This window comes from Cryptomeria japonica, chromosome 1 (assembly GCF_030272615.1).
Source record: "Cryptomeria japonica chromosome 1, Sugi_1.0, whole genome shotgun sequence".
In the NCBI taxonomy this organism is placed as follows: domain Eukaryota; kingdom Viridiplantae; phylum Streptophyta; class Pinopsida; order Cupressales; family Cupressaceae; genus Cryptomeria; species Cryptomeria japonica.
Window position 1 is genome coordinate 585,928,508 of NC_081405.1, and position 16,162 is coordinate 585,944,669.

General features: G+C 34.4%; 1 protein-coding gene across 1 annotated transcript; it reads left to right on the top strand.

The window, feature by feature from the left end:
- Positions 1–333: 333 nt before the first annotated feature.
- Positions 334–2,360, top strand: LOC131028091 (transcription factor MYB46-like). Its single transcript, XM_057958315.1, has 3 exons — positions 334–466; positions 578–707; positions 1,541–2,360. Exons 1-3 carry the CDS (start codon positions 334–336, stop codon positions 2,358–2,360), a joined length of 1,083 nt encoding a protein of 360 aa, XP_057814298.1.
- Positions 2,361–16,162: the final 13,802 nt, after the last annotated feature.

Sequence of the window (16,162 nt, forward strand, 5' to 3'; positions counted from 1 at the left end):
AATGTGTAAGAATAGCTAATAAAACAAATCATCTAGGAACTTACAAGCCGTTCATCCTAAATAGTTTATCAATTACTTTTCGCTGCATGTGACTCGTGTACGAGTGTCAAGCTTTGCTAGGTTGTTTCAGACACTCTGCGGATTCAGAAGATACGACTCAATCTTACAGACAACTAATTTTTCCACGAATCTTGGATAAATAATATGCTTTCCTCCAGCAGGTCTATAAATTCTATAAATTTGTTAGCACTGTCATCTGCTTTGTGCTTACAAATTACAAGAAGTATCTAGTCTAAAATAGCTTCTGTTATAAAATAGGATAGGCTCTGTAAGATGGGAAAAACGCCGTGTTGCTCAAATGTAGGAATGAAGAAAGGGTTTTGGACACCAGAAGAAGATCTTCGCTTGATAAAATGTATTCAAAACCATGGAGAAGGGAATTGGCGAACGATCCCTTTGAAAGCAGGTTGGTAATTTCTACATCATACCATGCGATTTGTCTGTTGCTTTGTTAATTGGTACAAATGTTCTGACGACAATTTGATCAATACTTATGGTGTTATTTCTTATTTGAAAGGGTTGCTGCGTTGTGGAAAGGCGTGCAGGCTGCGTTGGATGAATTATCTTCGTCCTGACATTAAGCGTGGCCATATTTCAGCAGATGAAGAGGACTTGATCTTAAGACTTCACAAGTTAGTTGGAAATAGGTCAGCACTTCTTCGCTCGTTATTTGTGTTGTAGAATGTTTCTCTGTCTCCCATAAAATATCAAATGTGATTTGAACTTTTTTTTTGTTGAAAACCCTACTGTAGCAGTAAATGTGAGAGTCTGTAAAACTCATTTAAATTAATATCTTAATGATAAAATAACTGTTTCTCATGTTTTGCACATTACCGCTGTGTAATGTTTAACTAGAGCGCTCACAATTGCTTAAGTTCTTTCCTTTTCCAGTAGATTAGATGTTCAGTATTTTCAGTGAACTCTGTTTTTCCTTCTCTTAAGGACTTGATCTTAAGACTTCACATGTTGGTTGGCAATAGGTCAGCACTTCTTCGCTAGTTATTTGTTTTGTAGAATGTTACTGTGTCTCCCATAAATATCAAATGTGATTGAACTCTCAACTTTTTAATTTGAAAACCCTACTGTAGCAGTAAAACTCATTTAAATGATAAAATAACTGTTTCTCGTGTTTTACACATTACCGCTGTTTAATGTTTAACTAGAGCGCTCACAATTGTTTAAGTTCTTTCCTTTTCCAGTAGATTAGATGTTCAATATTTTCAGTGAACTCTGTTTTGCTCTCTCTTATAAATTATAAAACTAATATTATAATATCTTAATAATAAAATAACTATTTGTCATTTCTTACAAATTAGCGCTCTTTAATGTTTACTTACAGCGCTCACAATTGTTAACTTTTTCCCCTTTCCAATTAATTAGATGTTCATTTTTTTCAGTTTACTCTGCTTTGCTTTCTCTTAAAAACCAAATTCTCCAAAATGGAGCTGTCGTTAAAGAAAATTTCTTTGATGAAACGTAGGTGGTCGTTGATAGCAGGCCGCATTCCTGGTAGAACGGACAATGAGATTAAAAATCACTGGAACTCTCATTTGAGCAAAAGGGTTGAGGCACTCAAACTCCCAAGCTCTCAGGGTATTAATAATGGTTTTCCAATTTCTCAAATTGAAGAAGTTTACAATGCGAGAGCATACGCTTCCCAAGGCTCTGTAGAGCCCATGCAGAATTTCAAGCAAATAAGTGATGGTTACAATTTCAGCAATGTCTTCAACATTGTAGGTGGTGCGCCATGCTCTTACGGGGATCGCCCGTCTTCTTCGATGACCATGCCGTGTAACTTCCTACCACAATTCATTTCTACGACGGGGACTTCAGCAGGGTATGAGAACAAAAAAGAGAACATCAACATTGCTGAGAGCTATATGCAATTACGCAGCACAATGTTAAGAGCAGAGTGTGACATTCAAATTCCTTTATGCGGAGATGAAATCAAAGATGCTTTCACAGTTGACTATGATAACGCAGTAGAACCCATGCAAAATTTCAAGCAAATAAGTGATGGTTATGATGCTCGCACCGCCATTAATGATTTCAGCACTTTCTCCAACAATGTGGGTGGTGGGCCATGGTGTTTCAGGAATCATCCATCTTCTTCATTTGGAGAGGAAATCGATGATGCTTTCAAAGTCGACTACGATAACATGGCAGAAGCACAGAATGGAAAAAATATGGCTGATAATTCAAGTGTAATCACTGCAGAATGTTGGGAACCCTTCTCTGCTTCGTCTGATTGGTTGGATGCACCGAATGATTACATTCTTTCTGTTGAAGACTATTGGTAGAATTGTGTATTGAGTTCCAACGAAAACATGTTAGCAAATTTTGGGGGTGTTTTGAAGTTGTTCAAACAATCTATTTAATGCTTTGTAATCTACATCCACTCAAGGGAGTAATGAAAAAATAATAAAACATCTCAATTCATTTTGTACTTAAAGCAGTCTTGCTTCTTATTAGATGAGAGTTCTATGCTGTAAGACGAATTTAAAATGGACCAATGTCATTTATATGGTTATTTGTGTTTTTCATTCACCTACTATTAGGGATGTATCTATATCATGAGGTATGACTCTCAACCACCTGAAGGTTGACATGATTGTAGTCATAGCTCTAGACAGGAACATTATGGTTTGAAAGGCCCTTCACATCCTCAGAAATGTGTCTCATCCCCTCCTCCATGTGTACATTCATCTAATTCTTAATGTGGCCATGATGACAAGCTAGACTGGAGATAGTTTTCCCACTTAGACATTGTCATTTTTCTTGAACAATGGTACTATTACCAAGTTGAAAATAAAGAATCAAGAAAGTTTTTACAAGTTGGGAGACTATTACTGATAGCCAAGACCTCCTGATATGTGCCTTGTGCTCCCGTACCCACTCCCCTCAAGAATTTTTTTAATACAACTTTACTTAGATATCATCTCGTTTTAATGACCAAACAATCAACAACTGAACCAATAATATTTTAAAACAATAAACTATAAATCCCATGAAAGTTTTTATCCGTGAGTCCAATGATATGTAAAAACAGATAATAAGACAAATAACATTTCACCTTACGAAACGTTCGTCCTAAATAGTTTATCAATTCCACTTCACTGCATGTGCCTCTTTTTTGGGAGTAGAGCTTGATAGGTGACACTGCGGCTTTAGAGAAAACGACTCAATCTTCAAGACAACTAATTTTTCCCGAAATGTTGGCATAAATAATATGCTTTTCTCTCGCTAGCGTCTATAAATTTGTTCGCACTGTCATCTACTTTATGCTTACACATTACAAGAAGTATCTAGTCTGAAAGCTCATGACTGTGGGCTTTCTGTTATAAAATAGGATAGACTTTCAATTCAATAGGAGCTCGTAAGATGGGAAAAACGCTGTATTGCTCAAAAGTAGGAATGAAAAAAGGATTTTGGTCACCAGAAGAAGATCTGCGATTGATGAAAAGTGTCCAAATCTATGGAGAAGGAAATTGGCGAACTCTTCCCTTGAAAGCAGGTTGGTAATTTCTATATCGTACTGTGTGATTTGCCTGTTAGTTGTTAATTGGTATAAATTTTCTCACAACGCTTTGATCAGGCTGCGTTGGATGAATTATCTTCTTCCTGACATTAAGCGTGGCCATATTTCAGCAGATGAAGTGGACTTGATCTTAAGACTTCACAAGTTGGTTGGCAATAGGTCAGCACTTCTTCGCTCGTTATTGGTTTTGTAGAATGTTTCTGTGTCTCCCATAAAATATCAAATGTGATTTGAACTCTTTAACATTTTTTTGTTGAAAACCTAACTATTGCAGTAAATGTGAGAGTCTATGAAACTCACTTCAATTAATATCTTCAAGATAAAATAACTGTTTCTCATGTTTTACACAATACCGCTGTTTAACGTTTAACTAGCTAGAACGCTCACAATTGCTTAAGTTCTTTCCTTTTCCAGTGAATTAGATGTTCAATATTTTCAGTGAACTTTGCTTTTCCTTCTCTTAAGGACCATATTCTCCAAAATTGAGCTGTCGTTAAAGAAAATTTGTTTCATGAAACGTAGGTGGTCATTGATAGCAGGCCGCATTCCTGGTAGAACGGACAATGAGATTAAAAATCACTGGAACTCTCATTTGAGAAAAATGTTTGAGGCGAACAAAATCCAGCCTGCTCATAAACAGCCAAGCTCTCAGGATAATAATGGTTCTCCATTTTCTCGCACTGAAGAAATCGCCCGCAGTCTGTTGGGAGCTGAAGAAGTTTACAAGGCGAGAGCATACGCTTCCCAAGATGCAGTAGAACCCATGCAAAATTTCAAGCAAATAAGTGATGGTTATGATGCTCTCACCACCATCAATGATTTCAGCACTTTCTTCAGCAGTGTGGGTGGTGCACCATGGTGTTACGGGGATCATCCGTTTTCTTCGATGCCCATTGCATGCAACTTCTCAAAGCCATTCATTTCTACGATGGGTACTTCAGCGGGTTATGAGAACATAAAATAGACAAAAACCAATGTTAAGAATCTTGCAGGGAGTGAGAGCACCATGCAATTAGGAAGCACATTGCTAGAAGCAGAGTACGACATTCAAATTCCTTAACGTGAAGAGGAAATCAATGATGCTTTCACAGTCGACTACGATAACATGGTGGAAGCAAAGAATTGGAAAAGTACAATCACTGCAGAATGATGGGGACCCTTCTCTGCTTTGTGTCATGAACCTAATGATTACATTCTTTCTGTTGAAGACTAGTGGTCATAGAACCTAATGATTACATTCTTTCTGTTGAAGACTACTGGTCATAGATTGTGTTGAGTTCAATAAAAGATGTTAGCGAAGTTGGGCTATTTTGAAGTAGTTAAAACAATCAATTTAATGCTTTGTAATCTACATCCAAATAAATTAAATAAACAGTTGACTTAAGATATTATGTAAAGAGGAGTTTCTAAATATTATTATATTGAGATGAAAGCATTAAGTATGTCGAATTAAGATTTTGCAAGTTTTTTATTAAATTAAGTAGGAAAGTGCAAAAAATATGTTATACTTCATAATAAAATATCATAAAAAAATTGTATTTATTTATCATCAATTAAATAGATTTCAATTGGGTTTGCTAAACATCATTTTGTTTCCTTGAACTTATAATAATGCATTTCCATCCACTGAATAATATGCAATGTCATCTCCATCTCTATCAAACCCCCCAAACATTAACATTCATAAGGCTTTGTAGAACATCATAACCAATGAACAAATTATGGGAAGATAAGGATTCTACATCTTAACTTCCTGCATGGGCTAATATAGATGTTGTCTAAGGCAATTCACATTTTTGACTAATATTCTGCAATATATTATATCTTGATTGGAAAATATCATGATGATCTCTTAGATGTCACTAATTCAGTCAGTTGTTTTGATTTCTTAGTGTGACACTCTCATGTACATGGAACATAAGATTTGTTCCAATGTAGAATGAGACAAATATACCAACGAGAATTGATATATTTTCTTTTAAAAGCATCTATGAAATCAACCATTGCATGCCTGTAGGTTCAATCACAAACCTAATCAGTTTTCATTTATAAGATAAGATATGCTATTAGCACCACCAACTGCTCTTAAAAACCTGTTTAAAAAAATTATATGATGTGTGCATGATTGCCTTGAATAATACTTTTGGCATTTAAAAGACATAAGTCAGTCAAGCACAAGATAAAATAGCTTCCACTCCAAGTCATGCCATATGGCCATAAATGTGAATATTGACCAATCATTAAGTAATTTCCTTTGAGGAAATACCTTACAAGCCATCTATTATAAGTGCATGCCAACGTTTCCAAAATCCTTCAAAATCATAACACTATTGATAAAATCAAGCATTTTCTTAGGAGTTTTCAACACCTACGATCAAAGCACAAAATAAGAAATACCACCAACAAAAAAATAGGAATTTTAACCACATAAAGTTTAAAACCCCATAATCTAAAATGAAGACCTTCCATGGAGTGAATACTAGAATATTTTGATATTACTTTGAGTTTTCTATGGTGAATTTGAATGTGATGAGAAAGAATTGAAACTAAGAATCGGTCCAACAATAGAGAGGTGCATAAATTGGGTAATATAGGCTCTATCAAATTAATAGTTCTCAAGAGATAAGCTCCTCTCCTAGCTTGTGTGGAACATGGTTTTCTAGAATTACATAGTCAACTATGCTTCATTAATTCAAATATTTTGAGAGAATCTTTGCAAAATGCATATCATGCAATAATTTTATTCCATAAAATCACAAACATTTTGAGAATATTTTATCAAACATTTTCTCTATGTAGTTGTCAATGTATGCACACTTTGCATGCATATTTTTGGGGTTAGCTACAACAACATTCTATGTAGCTCCTACAAAAATTGATGTCTTTTATACCTTTCATACATGCAATCAATGAATTTTGTTGTATTAAACTTAGAAAACTAAGATCCCTAAATTTGGGTTACAAACAAACACTATGATACCAAACAAATAAACCTTTGAGAGTGCAACTCAGGTTTGCCAATCATTGGCAAATACAAAATAAAATCCAAACAACAAGACAAGATGAATACATGCAAGTTGTTGCTATATTTCTATTAAATTAAAAATCAACTCTACAAATAAAAACTACAAACTTAAAAATAACTAATTACAAATTTGTTTACAAATATCTATTTACAACAATCTGGAGCTACATCCAAACAAGACTTGGAGATTATCTGAGCTCTCTTTTATTATTTCTTTCTTGGAATTTCAATGAAACTAAAGAAACCATTGCTCAACTAGGAAACACAACTATTGTTGCACTACTTTGAATCACTTAGAGAACAACAAAAACATTCTCTACTGCTTTACACAAAATTTGACTTCACAAATAGGAATCACTTGTTGACATTCTATTTGTCTGGGCTGTGCAAAAAATTTCTTCTCACATTTTGAACTCAAAATTACCTACCATCATAAATTCTCATATAGGCTAGAGTCACGTGTTATGTGCAACTTGGGTGACTGAATCCCAGTGTTTGCTATAGGTTGTCTTCAACAAGCTTCCTTCTGGGAAGAATTTACTCCTGATAGGTAGGAGTGACAGGAGAGTGCAAGGAGGTGTATTGAGGCTTAAGAAAATTTAAAATTTCAACACTCCACCTTTGTCCTATGTTGACAAACAAAAAACCCATTCTTTGCTAAAATAAGCTATGCCCAATTTTCTTCTTAGGCACTCAAAACTATCCCTACCCAATAGATTGGTGAAAATATTTGCTAGTTGCTACTCAGACTTGTAAAACTCGATTTTAATTTAGCCATTTTTTACAAATTCTCTGATAAAATGATACACAATATCAATGGTCTTTCTTATTCCATGAAAAAAAGGATTTTTTGTCAAAGCTATTGATGAAATATTGTCACAATTAATTGTGGCTCCATGCTCTTTATCTTCCTCCAAAATTATTAATATCCTTCTTAGCCAATTTGCTTGACATGTCATTGCATTTGTTGCTATATATTCAACCTTAGTTGTAGATAGGACAATAATTGGTTACTTCTTTGAAGCCCATGAAATTACTCCTGAACCCAAACGGAACACATAGCCTGATGTGATCTTCCTATCATCCATATTTCCTACCCAATCACTATCAGCGTACCCAATTAGCTTGAAATCATTTGTTGCAATATACAAAAACTATATCCTTTGGTTTCATTCATATACCTTTGGATTCTCTTACCTACTTGCCAATGGGTGTCTTTCAGAGTCTCCATATATTTGGAAATCAGACTCATTACATGTATTATAGTAGGCCTATTTGCAGTTAAATACATTAAAATTCCAACCAAACTTTTGTGCATGGTTGGATCCACATTACTGTTGCAATCTTCCTTGCTCAACTTAAAACCAATGGCTGTTAGTGTTGGTGAAATTTTTCTATCTTACATTCTAAATGTCTTTAATATCTCATTTGCATATTTTTCTTGAGAGATAAATATACCATCATGTATTTATTTTACTTCTATGCCTATAAAATATCTAAGGAAACCTACATATATCATCTAAAACTCTCTTTTCATGGCCTCAATAAAATTAGTAATGAGAAAATTATCATCCCCAATAAAATCTAAATCATCTATATGCAAGACAATAATTAAAATCTTACTATTAGCTGCCTTGATGTAAAGAGTGGACTCACCATCACTTTTTCTAAAGCCATTGCTCATCAAATATGAGACAATCCTGGTATACCATGCCTATGGAGCTTGCTTTAGCCTATGAGCCTTCAATCTATATAACTTGCCTTCATGACCCAAAATATCATGACTAGGTGTTTTCTCTACATAAACCTCTTCTTTCAATACTCCATTCAAGAAGGTGGACTTCATATCCATCTGAAATAACTTCCATTTGCATTGGGTTGTAATTGATATGACTTCTCATATATCTCCATCCTTGCAGCACAGGCATACATCTCATCATAATCTCTCCCAAATTGCTATTTGTACTCCTTGACAACCAAATGTGCCTATGCCTTTCTATTCTTCCTTCAATAATGCTCTTAGTTTTATAGTCCCATTTTAACCCAATAACTTGTTTACCGAGAGGAAAATCAGTTAGCTCCCATTATCTATTCCTCTCTATTGTATCTATTACCTCATCCATGACCCCACACCATTTATGCTCTTTAATGTCATCCTCAAAATAATGAAAAATTCATATTTTCATCAAAATCTTCACCATACCTTTGTTTTTGGTAGATCTTTGTTAGACACTTGTTCTTCTTTAGCATTAGGTAGATGAGAGAAGGGTTTGAATGATTGGCCATTTGGAGGAATTGATTATGTATTGCGTTGGTGATTGTCATTGATGTTAACACTAGCTTCTTTGGTTGTCTACTGGATTCCTGTAGAGTGGTTGGACTTTGATGATGATTAGGAGATTTGTCTCTGGTATATTCTGATTGGTGGAATTGGTTTGGTTTGGTCATTCATGTGGTTTAGATGCATGTCATATTTAGTTGGTTTAGGATTTGGCGATCTAGAAGCTATCATATGTTCTAGTAAGCCTTTTGGTTACCAGTAAGGGTTTTACCAGTAGAGCTTCATTGAAGATCTTTTGATGGAATTGATAAGTGGTATTGGTTTAGCTTCCAGAAGGTTCTCAGGATGTTGATGGTTATCGTGTTCATATTCCAGTTGATTGGTGGTATTTCTTTTGGTTTAACATGATCTATTTTAGTTCTGGTGTTATTCTGCTAGGTTATTGACTAGTTTATGTAACGTGTAGGTGGATGCTCCCGATGCGTTACTGGTTGGATTTATTATTTGGTTAATGTTGTTTTGAACTTAGGCTAACTTGGTTTATCATTGGTTTGTGGGTTTGTGTAATGGATTTATTGTATTGTCTTTTAGGTGGCCGACCTAATTGTTTAGGTCTCGGGTTGGTATAAATATGATGTAAGAGCTCTTTGTAGGTCATGGTCGTGGTTATGGGATTATCTGTGTGTGAATAAAGTTGTAATCATATGCAGAGGATTTGGTCGATCATAGGTGTTCGAATTTGGTTTGTGTAAGAGGTTTTAGACATCCGACATTGAGCTTAACCAAAACTGTACTCAAGCATAGGAGATGCTATTCTTGTAGTTTATTCTTGTTTCCAGATTGTAGTCTAGATTTGTTTTGTAGTCAGTGAGGCTCCTTTGTGAGGAGCAATGTGCTCTAGGCTGTTGACCTTCCTGCATGTGTAGGCCCCTTATTGTAATCACATACTTACTACAGAAGTATTATCTGATTGTGGATAGGCTTCCCACATTGGTTTTTCTCTTTACCGGGTTTTCCAGGTATAAATATTTGTGTTATATGTTGTGGATGCATGGTATTTGGTTTATGGTTTATGTCTATGCTTAATTGATATATCTGCTATTTCGGTAAAAGGTTTTGTATGCTTAAAGTTTAATAATTCATTAAAAACTCATTCACCCCCCTTCTTAGTTGTTCATCAGTTATCCTAACAATTGGTATCGGAGCCTGGTCCTCTCTTCAGAAGCTTAACCACTTGAGGAAGATCCTATGGAGAGTAATCATTCAAATTCAATTACTTACTGGAAGGACAACCCTAGGCTTGAAGGAACAAATTACAAGGTATGGAAGCTTTGTATGGAGACTCATATGAGATGTCTTAGCAAGGGGATTTGGGAGATCACTAAGAAAGGTTATACTCCTTATGATCAGGCATCTAGAAATCCTCCTCTGATTACTTGGATAAGAACATTTAAAATGATTGTAGAGCTATAGAATCCCTCTTGAACACCTTTTCAGATCAACAGGTAATGGGATTAACAAAAAATTCATCTACAAAGGCTATATGGGAGAAGTTGGAGATTCTAGTTAAGGTGACCCTACTATTAAAATTGCTAAACTTGATGGTTACCAGGTAAGGTATGAGAACTTGAGAGTGGAGGAAGATGAAAGGATTACAAATTTTATGGAAAGAGTTAATGAAATTATCTTGGGAATTCAATGTTGTGGTGGATCTCTGAGAAAAGATAAGATTTTTTCTAAAGTTTTGAGAGCTTTGCCCCTAACTTATGAGATGAAGGCTACTACAATTAATGTGATGAGAACTATATCTAACACTTTTGTTAACAAGGATACTTTGGTTAGAAAGTTATCTGCTTTTGAGCTTGAAGAATTTGGTCCTCAAGGAGTTGCAAACATAGATTCTGCATTCAAGGCATCTACATCATCAATCGGCAAGAGTGATTGGAAATCATTATATGAGAAGTAACTAGAAGATATGAAGAAAGAGGATAAAGAGTTAAAAAAAATTGAAGCCCTATTTTCTAGAAGAGTACCTAAAGGTCCAACAAGAAGTAAGAATGAAAAAAAATTTCCTTTCAAATGTTTTGCATGTAATAAGATAGGCCATTTTGCATCTAGATGTCCTAAGAGGAATTCAAGATTTGAAGAGAAAGCTAGAAGATCTTTTAGGCCTAATCATGAATATTAGAACAAGCATAAGTACAATAGGAAAAAAGATAAATCATGCTACTATACGGATGAGGAAGGTGTAACTGATGATGAACTGATAAAAGATTCAGCTAGTGGATCCGATAGTGGAAAGGAATGGGTATTCTTGGCTATCAAGGAAGATACTCCTGAACCTGTCATTCATAATGAAGAGAAGGCCCTTGTTGCTAAGGTTGAAGACAAGGATGAATTGGTGATGGATAATAGATGTTCAAATCATATGACTGGACATAAAAGGAAGTTTCTATCTTTGCAATAACTTGATGGTGGTCTTGTCAGATTTGGAGATGACAAAGCATGCATGATCAGAGGAAGAAAACCTATATCATTTGATGACCTAAGCATAAAAGTGATAATGTTTATTATATTGAAGGTTTAAAGCATAATCTTTGAGTGTAGGACAGTTGGTGGATAAAGGATTTCAATTACAGCTCAAGGATGGAAAATGCAAAATCATCAATAGATCCGAATTGGAGATTGCAAACGGTACTCAGACTAAAGGTAACATCTTTCATTTTAACTCTAGTGAAAAGACACATTTGATTGCACATATTGATGAGAGTTGGCTATGGCATAAGAGGTTTTGTCATGTGAATTTTGATTGGATTGTAAAGATCAGTTCAACTAAGGTAATTAGAGATATACCTAAGATTGTGAAGCCTCTTAATCCGATATGTAATGAATGTCAAATGGGTAAGCAAGTCAAAACTTATTTTAAGAGTATACAAGACAAATCTAATGATCTTCTTGATCTTATCCATACTGATTTGTGTGGTCATGCTAGAATAAGACATTTTTGAGGGTGATAGATATTTCATGCTAATCATTGATGACTATTCTAGGATGATGTGGGTTACTTTTCTAAGGGAGAAATATGAAGCCTTTTAAAGATATGGTTGATACTAAGATAGGATTGAAAATCAAATGCTTAAGATCTGATCAGGGTGGTGAATTCACATCCGGTGAATTTAACAGCTATTGTGAGAAACATGGGATAAGGAGATAGTTGTAGAATGGTGTTGTGGAAAGAAAGAACAATACTATCTTGGATGTGGATAGAACTATGATGATAGAAGCTAGTTTTCCTTATATCTATTGGAGAGAAGCTATGAGCATGACGATGTACACATTCAACAGAGTTCATATCAAAGGAGACACTGATAAGACACCTTATGAGTTATGGTTTGGTCATACACCTACAATTAAGTATTTCAGAATCTTTGGTAGTAAATGCTATATCAAAAGAGATGATTCCATTGAAAATTTTGATCCTAGATGTGATATAGGATTATTTCTTGGTTATTCTAATGAAACCAAAGCATATAGATGTTATAAAAAAAGATTGCGTAAAATTGTGGAGAGTGCTATTGTAAAGGTGGATGAGAAGACCAAAGATCAAATCAGAACTTATGAGAAAGAACCGGAAGTGGAAATGGTTATAACTGAACTAGTAGCACCTATACCAAAACAAAATGTTGAACCAGTTACTCCGACAATATCAAAAAATTCAATAGTAACTGAAGATCAGAGCAAGGAATCAGAAAGTCAGAGAACTCCTTGATATGTAAGGCTGAATCATTTAGAAGATTAGATCATTGGAGACAGGACCAAAGGAGTAATGACAAGAAGAAGGTTGGCAGTTGAACAGGTATGTTTAATTTCTCAAATTGAACTGGCATCAGTACATGAAGCATGTAAAGATGAATGTTGGATAAAAGCTATGGAAGATGAATTGGATCAGATAGAAAAGAACAACACATGGACTTTAGTTTCCTGGCCTACAAATAAGAATGTTATTGGAACTAAATGGGTATTTAGGAATAAATTTAATGAAGATGGACAAGTCATTAGGAACAAGGCTAGATTGGTCTATAAAGGATATTCGTAGATGGAAGGAATTGATTATGATGAAACCTTTTCAACCGTAGCTAGGATTGAAGCTGTGAGATTATTTCTTTCTTATGTTGCCCATAAGAACTACAAGGATTATCGGATGGATCTTAAGTGTGCAATTCTGAATGAAGATCTTGAAGAGGAAGTTTATATTGAGCAACCTGATGGTTTTTCACTTTCAGATGACAAAAACATGGTTTGCAAATTAAGGAAAGCTTTATATGGTTTGTGTAATACCCTAAAGATGGTCATCTAATCCATTGGCCCCTAATCTCGACAACATCACCAAGGTCCTGACTAAAGGCAATTAAAATTAATCTTGGGCACACAATTAACTTATTAAATCATCAAATGTCACATGGCAAATTGATCACTCTATATTAATTAAATAAATATATTTAATTAATTGATCATTTAACGTAAATCATTTTTAAACAATTATCCTATTTATTTTATTAAATATCCTAGTATATTTAATTAAATAAATTAATTTGTCATTAAATCTTTAAAAAAAGAATTAATTGGAAAAAAGAATCTCAGAAAAGCAATTAAAACAATTAAATCTCAAATTCAAATAAAATAGATAATAAATGAGTTTTTTCTGATTTTATCTTGATTTTAGTTCAATTTCCTTTAAAATTGAGAAAAGAATCCAATCACATCAATTCACATGGATTGTGCTTCCTCTTGGAAAATCTTGACCGCTCATCATCATTTGATCTCGACCGTTGGTTTGTTTCTGAATTTTCTATAAATTCAGTCTCTCATCTCCTAATCAAGGATTCTACAGAATATATTGTTATCATGTTGTTTTTGCTCTACGTTCATTAAGATTTCATAATTGAGAATATTTTCATATTAGTTATCACGTATTTGTTAAATCATTTAGCTTAATATTTATTCATAGCTTAATCATGTTAGCCTAATATTCATTAATCTTGCATATCTTGCATTTATCTAGCTTAATATTGCATCCATTTAGCTCAATTTCATACTCATCTATATTAAATCCTTCAGTTAGGTGTTGTCTAGTCACCGGTATTGCATATAGAAAATCTGAGAGCAAGACAAAACTTGCATCTACTAGAAGGAAATAGGTTGCTTTGTGATGGTTTATTATTCATTGTTGATTGATTTACTAACCATACATCTAATGACTTAGTTGAAGTGTTGTGTATTCTAGATACATATACGATTTGCTTTTCACACACATTGTTTGAAGCGAAACCCAAGAACTTGGTATGCCAAATATCTTTTGAAGCTTGGTTTCACTAAAGGTAATGTTGATAGTAACTTGTATTATAAGATCATTGATGATGACATGTTAATTGTTGAGGTCTTTGTTGATGATATCATTTTTGGAGGTGAGGATAAGTTATGTATGGAATTCTCCGATAATATGAAAAATAAATTTGAGATGTATATGATTGGAGAAATGAGATTTTTCTTAGGTTTGTAGATTACTTAGACTAACAAAGGTATTTTCATCTATCAAACTCAGTGTGCGAGAGAGTTGTTGAAGAAATTTGGTATGGAAAATTCCAAACCGGTTGGTACCCCTATGGTTACTAGTGATAAATTGACAAAGAAAGATGAATCAACTCTGGTAAATCCTACAAGGTATAAGTCTATGATTGGAGGTTTGTTATATTTGACTCAGACTAGGCTAGATATAATGAATGATGCCTGTATTGTATCAAGATATCAGAGTGATCCTAGATAAAATCATGAGAGTGCAGTAAAAACGATTTTCAGATATTTATAGGGAACAACTGAATATGGTTCGTGGTATCCTAGAGATGATGACTTCATATTATGTGCATATAGAAATGCAGATTGGGTTGGAGGTATAGATGATCGAAAAAGAACATTCAATGGAGCTTTCTTTCTTGGAAAGAAACATTTTTCATGGATCAACAAGAAACAGTCATGTACTTCTTTATCTACTGTTGAAGCTAAGTATGTTGCTGCTGCTACTAACTGTACACAAGTTCTATTGATGAAGAAAATGTTGAAGGATATAAGGGCGGATTGTAATGAACTAGTAGTTAATCACTATGATAACTCTACTACTATTGACATATCAAAGAATCTGGTATTTCATTCTAGGAAAAAGCATATATCAATCAAATATAACTTTTTGAAGGAGAAGGTGGAAGCAAATGAAGTCAGATTGGTTTATGTGAACACTAAAAAGTAGATTGCAGATACCTTCATTAAACCTTTGCCTAAGGAATCATTTGAGTAATTTAGAGATAGATTGGGGGTCTCTACCCCTTCAGTAAAGACTTGAGTGATGCTAATTGACATCAGTCTGGTATGCATTTACCAGAATTATTATTCACTCCGGATAGATGAGATGGTGCTACTACTCAGGGGGAGTAGTCAGCTATTATTTTTTTATTTTTCTTTGATATTTATGTCAGATTTTTGGTATTGATGTCAAAGGGGGAGTTTGGTCTTTGGTTTGGTATTTGGTTTAGAACTTTATTGATATATTATTTCTTGGATGTATTCCATTGGGGGAGACTTGTTTGGCATTTCTTGGCACTTGGATGTTTTTCACATCTAGTGTTGCCATCAATGCCAAAGGGGGAGATTGTTGGCCATTTGTAGGAATTGATTATTAGTTGCATTGATGTCTGTCATTGATGTCAACACTAGCTTCATTGGTTGTCTACTGGATTTCAATAGAGTGGTTCATCTTTGATGATGATCAGGAGATTTGTCCCCAGTATATTTTTATTGGTGGAATTGGTTTGGTTCGCTCATTCACATAGTTCAAATGCATGTCACATTAAATTAGTTCAGGATTTGGTGGTCCGAAAGCTATCATATGTTCTAGTAATCCTTTTGGTTACTGGTAAGGGTTTTACCAACAGAGCTTTGTTGAAGATCATTTGATGGATTCAATAAGTGGTGTTGGTGCGACTTCTAGAAGGTTCTCAGGATGCTAATGGTTAGATCGTGTCCATGTTCCAGTTGATTGGTGGTATTTCATTTGGTTTATGGCAACCTATTTTAGGTCCAATGTTATTCTTCTAGGTTATGTATCGATTTGTAACATGTTGGCAGATGCTCCTGATGTGTTACCAATTGGATTTATTATTTGGTTAATGTTGTTTTGGTCTTAGGCCGACTTGGTTTATCATTGGTT